The sequence below is a fragment of the Akebia trifoliata genome, chromosome 14, assembly GCF_017979445.1.
Source record: "Akebia trifoliata isolate Shusen 1 chromosome 14, ASM1797944v1, whole genome shotgun sequence".
Lineage (NCBI taxonomy): Eukaryota > Viridiplantae > Streptophyta > Magnoliopsida > Ranunculales > Lardizabalaceae > Akebia > Akebia trifoliata.
Genome location: NC_141388.1, coordinates 9,083,200 through 9,089,160, shown reverse-complemented (window position 1 = coordinate 9,089,160; position 5,961 = coordinate 9,083,200). Strand labels below are relative to the sequence as shown.

The 5,961-nt window shown below is 33.2% G+C and overlaps 1 protein-coding gene across 1 annotated transcript; it reads left to right on the top strand.

The window, feature by feature from the left end:
• Positions 1-2,646: 2,646 nt before the first annotated feature.
• LOC147386062 (mannose-specific lectin-like) lies at positions 2,647-3,177 on the top strand. Its single transcript, XM_086423263.1, has one exon. The coding sequence runs from the start codon at positions 2,647-2,649 to the stop codon at positions 3,175-3,177; it is 531 nt and encodes a 176-aa protein (XP_086279389.1).
• The last annotated feature ends 2,784 nt before the right edge of the window (positions 3,178-5,961 follow it).

Sequence of the window (5,961 nt, the reverse complement as noted above, 5' to 3'; positions counted from 1 at the left end):
TCATCAAGGTCATTTTCATCAAATAATATAAAATTACAACTTGATGAGTTCTAGAATTACGTTAAATAAGTTTTGAAAATTACAAAAATTGTCTTAATTAATATTTTAAATTATAAAAAAAAAACCCTTTAAAATAAAACAATAATTGAACTAACCCCTATTGTTGGTTTTGACAAAAAATACCAATTTTTTTATATATTATGTTCCTACTTAATATTTTAAATCACAAAATGGTCCTTATAATAAATTAAATGATAAAATATTAATATTAAATTAGTAATTAAAATGTTTATAAGAATTTTAATCATGCAAAAAATCCTGATTTTTTGCAAATACATGTTTGTTCACACAACATATCAATCTCCTTTTAAATTGTTTCGTTTTCTTTTTGTAAGTCTCTCTCCTTTTCAAACCTACAATATTTACTTTCAACCTTTGATGGATTGTGATCTTATCCAATGTACATTGATAGATTGTGTTCTTCCCCTACGTTGCCCTTTCGAGAGTTCATAAAGTGGATCACTTTCACAAAAAGATAAATTAAATACAATAACAAAAAATAAAAATAAAAACAAAAAAACAAAAAAACAAATTGGTTTGTTCCATTACTATGTAAAAGGGCATTCACCAAACTCCTAAATTTAAAAATAAAACCGAACTACTAAATAATATATAGTTCTATGCACATTGCCACTGTGAATGTCTTTCTGACTGTATTTTTTGAGTCTGTACTTTAGAACAACTCTTAGGAAAATACTCTTAAATTATATAAAGGTTATGTTTGTAAATTTTTTTATTTTAAGTTGCTATTTGCAGTTGCATGTATAGTATGCAATAATCTGGACCTGCTTGTGAAACAACTTAAAATCTGATAAAATGAAAAAAAAAAATGTCTTATTTATTTTTCTGAAAGCCAGACATTTTTAAACTCTTCAACCTCTATAACAAATTATTTTGAATTCATTTGACTTTTAATTCATGGTTTTCAACCAGCCTGTGTAAGAGACCTTCGTCATCTCAATTATACTTAAGATAAAAGAACCTAAATGCCTTACGTTTTGCCTTTCTACCCAAAAAGCCTTGGATTATTTTCAAGGTCTAAATGTTGACTTTTCTAAGTTTAGATGAGGTTTGAGACTCTTCATGACTCCATCAAACATACGGGTGTGATGAAAATAACAACAAAAATTCAGAAGGATTTTTTGTTTAAAGAAAGTCAATCAAGGATTTCACAAAGCATATGAATGATGGTTTTGTAAATTGGGCATGCCATTAATACATATGGGTTTGTGTGATTGGTTGATCCACGATTTGTTATCTTGGATTGACTTTTCTGTAAGCAATTTGTATTTCACAAGTTCACTAGTGAGAACTAAGCAATACTTATTTAGTAGGGATGAATCTGGTTTCCTAGTGATCGTTTCCTTGGGACAATCCCATGATCTCTGGATCCTTGTTTATCTCAACTATTGGCACTCCAACTTTTACTTATTACAACACAATTTCTTATATTATTTATCAGATCCCAATTGACAATTAAAACACACAATTAAACATTACAATGATTTGGCTCAAGTTTTTAGTCAACATTATAACGCTCATTAGTTATTTACAATACAAAGATTTTTCTCAAGTTATTAATTAACATTATAATAACATTCATTAATTTAAACAATTTCAGCAGTTATTTACAATTAGGATTAGGCTCATATAAAATCCTAAACATAAAAAAATAGAAATATAAAGATAGAGAGGGAGAGAGAGAGAGCTCTACTATTGGCACCCCAACTTTTACCTATTCTCAATCATTCCCTTTTTTTTTTTTTTATTGAGTGATTTAGCAACAGACCTATCAGTTTCAATTTTATTACAAAAACTCCATTACTTTTTAAATTTTTTACTGAACAAACCTTACTTTATGAATTAGGCTAGCATGATTAACTTAGTAAGATGTCAAATCTTAGTAAGGGTGATTGGGCCCACATGGATAATTAAATTGACAATTCAACACCACAACCTTCTAGATTTCATAAAAAAATCAAATTAAAATGAAAGAATTCTACAAAAAAAATTCCCTTTTCAACTTGCTCCAATGTCTCGAAAATGGAGGATGGCTACTGAAATCCCAAATTCAAAAATAAAATTCAACAATGAAAACTAACATTTTTTTATTAATGTTATTTCAATTTTGTCCTCATAACCCTATGGCATCAGATCATGTTTTTGGATGTCATTGATTGATGCATGGTTAGGATCCACTCCAAGGTTTGTTGAATGCTGGGGTCACAAACTTGATAAAGTAAGGTTGTCAAAAGTCCAAGGGAGTTTTTGTAATAAAATTGCAACAATTAGGTCTAGCTGGAAATATCTCTCTTTCATTTTTAATTGGGGTGTAATAAGTAAAAGTTAGGGTGCCAACTGCTGCCCTAGGAAACATGTGTTTTTTTATATCCATGCGTTTGAATGTCTGATAGATTAGTCTGGTTAGAAGAGACCTAGGATCCCCTTTGTGCAAACAATCACTCCTTTGTAGACATCTTTGCTCATGTATTGGTGTGTGGTTAGAAAAGTCCTCTCCCTATCTATAAATACTCCCTTTCCCCCAATCCACACTCACACATAAACAATAAACATAGAGAAATTAACATGGCTAGTAACTTTGCTATTTCTTCTCATCTTCCCAAATCCATGCTCACCTCTGCTCTTCTCCTCCTCTTCATCTTCCTCATTCTCACCCAACACTGTGAAGCAGATCACATTTTATTCAGCGGTGACTCTCTACATATTGGGGACAGTCTTGAGTATGGTAATTACTCCCTCAAAATGCAAGAAGATTGCAATCTTGTGCTTTATGACAACGAAAAAGCAGTGTGGGCTTCGCACACGAGTGGTTCGTGGAGTATATGCCATTGTGATATGCAGGATGATGGGAATCTTGTGGTCTATAACCAGTACCACGGTGCCTTGTGGGCTAGTAACACTAATGGAAAGAAAGGTAACTATGTCCTTATTCTTCAAAGAGACAGGAATTTAGTTATCTATGGTGGTTCAATTTGGGCCACTAACACTGCTAACAAAGGCGTCACAGGTGCAATTCCTGTGGTCGTGTTGAAGAACCAAAATGAAACTAATGTTATCACCACCAAATCTATTACTAAGGGTTCTGCTGATGCTTGAGAGTACAAACTTAAAAATTATCCTAAGATTATCTAGCTAGATATGGCATTTTCCTTAATTTCCTTCAAGGAATGTTTAGTGCCGTTGTAATCGTGTGGTATGTACCTTGAGTTGTCTGTTTAATGTAATGTTAAGTTTTAAGAAAATATATATGTAATGCTGCTCTTATTTTTTTTTCTTTATTATAATTGGGAGTCCGTGAACCTTGAAGGTTGTATACTAGAAGAAAATCGATGGTATTCTGCACACACACAGCTGTAGTTAGGAATGACTTTTTTCTCACAGCAAGAGAGAAAAATTCTCTCTCCTGCCCGCACGTCCTCTTCCCAAAAGTTAATTTCAATTTTAAGATTTAAAATCTTCCCTTTCCTTTTTTCGAACAGCGAACAAAGGAAAAAAAAACTTTTCCGAGGCTGCGATCGTAGTGATCAACCCCCTTTACTGAACTCAGAAAAATTTAGAAAATCGAATCTAAAATTTCTTTCGATTTTCAGAAAATGTATGTTGCCCATTCCTTGAATTAATGAACATGGGTTTTATTTATTTGGTTGATTAAGGGTTTTGGTTTTTTTAGAGAGCTACCATTGGCACTCCAACTTTTACTTATTATATCCCAAGTAAAATTAAATACTCGAAGTCAATGATTTAGAAAGAGTAATAGTTGGGTTGCCAATAAAATCACTCTCTTTTTCTTTTTCCCTTTTTGATTACTATTTGTTAGATTTAGGATTTTGTATGAGCCTAATCTTAGTCGTAAACGACTATTGAAGTACTTAAAAGACGGGGTTCCAATAACAGTTCTCTTATCTTAAGGGACTAATTGAATTTTTGAATAGTTGGGTTCGATTTGTTGGGTGTAAGTATTACTTTAAAATTTAAATCATAGCAATGACATTGTTTTCCTATGTTGAATTACTTATTTAATTTCTTTCCCTTAAAAGCAACCAGAAGCAACCAGGAAGTCGCCCTGAGCACACCTCACAAGATGGCTCCTCCTCCTGACAAGCTTGGGTTGTTTTACGAAGCACCATCAATATTCAACTTGATCCAACCCCAAGGAGGTTTATCCCATCCATCAACAACATGCCTTATTCTTGGATCCTCCTTTATAGAGATACTCAACTCCAATAATCTACTGCGTTCCTCAACAGTAGAGAGGTATTTGTATTCTAAAATACCTTCCAATTCATGAATCCATTTAATACACCTATCAATCACCTCTCACAACCGGAATTTATCTATTAAAATGGATTCATTTCTAGCCCACCAAATGCACCAAATAACTATCCATGGAGTCATTGATGCCACTGCATTGAACTGGGATTTATTTGATCTTCCCCAACTACAAATGGATCTTGGGTTAAGTCTGGAGATTGAGTTGATGATAGAGGCACTGAAGAAATTCCAGAACTGGTGCCTTATCGTTTCCTCACTATTAAAGCAACATGGGCACAAAATCTGTTTTTCCACCAAACATTTGGGAAGGTCTGATATTTCAAAAATACCCAAAATGCATCTAAAATAATCGTAAAATGGACACTTGGATCAAATGTTACACTCTGATTAATATTTTTATGTAAGACCCTAATAATTATAGACTCGAGTCCACATTCAAATGTCTAGAATTTATGTCAAATCAGTCCTACTTATGATTTCAAGTTTTGTTTTATTTCAAAATATTTGGTACTTGATGTAATCCATTTGTGAGATCGTAATAAAAGAATTGATCTAGTAACATTGAATATTTTGAATGGTCATGCAATATTTTGGTATGTCTCATATTGTCTTGATCAAAATTCTTTCCTCTCCCGATCAAAGCATTGTCTCGAAACGAGATTTTGAAATTTCATTCTAATGTTCTGTCTTTCAAGTTGTGCTACCAATCTTTATGTTTGAATGATCGCCGGAATCGACCAGGGATCACAACATAGGAAAACAATACCATTTCCATGGTTCAGAATTTTATTTTGTTTCAAAATGCATGGGTATGGCATTCTGATTTTAGCCAACATTGGATCATATGACCCACCCGAAAATATGTTTAGAATTTTTTTATTTGAATTAGAGTACTCCAAAATGTTTTGAGATGAAATTTTAATCAACCATTGGCCATGGCAAATGTATAAGGGTATCAATTGAGTCGGTTGCCCTGTTAGCCCGGCCCGGCTGATAAAATAAGGGCTAGGGCTTACATATTTAGCCTGTAAATGCAGGGCCAGGTTTAATAATTTTCGCCCATCAAATTTGGGTTGGGCTAAGGCCTTATAGTGCCCTCCTTGGCCCGGCCCACTACTTAATCTTATAGAAATATTTAAAATATATTTAATTAGAAAAATATTATTTTCATATAAGAAAAATATATGTTTAATTACAATTTAACTCTCATTGATAAACTTTATCGGTTAATAAGACATTCATTTGAATTTCCATTGGATTGTCTTCAAACATGCACACACAAAAATTATTTGAAAAATATATACTCTTCATTAAAAATACTGAATTTGAGTAAGTATATTTGGCTCGAACCCGGATCGAGTCAAACCCGAGCCCATTAGAATCGAACCCAGGCTTAGTCGATTTAGGCTCGATATTCGTATAGGGCTAGTTGAAGTAGAACCCGCCTCTTTAGCGCCGGGCTAGGGCTCAACCAAGCCCGGCTGGAACCTACCCATTGACACCCTTACAAATGTATAGTAGAGCAGAGTCACCAACCCAAAGTCTGCATCGAAAGATATTCCTTGAGTTATGTGAAGGACTATTGCTGGTTTTACCTTTTTCTGACTC

What these genes read in the sequence shown, in the direction of transcription:
- LOC147386062 (XM_086423263.1), top strand. Translation starts at nt 2,647, where the DNA reads ATGGCTAGTAACTTTGCTATTTCTTCTCATCTTCCCAAATCCATGCTC.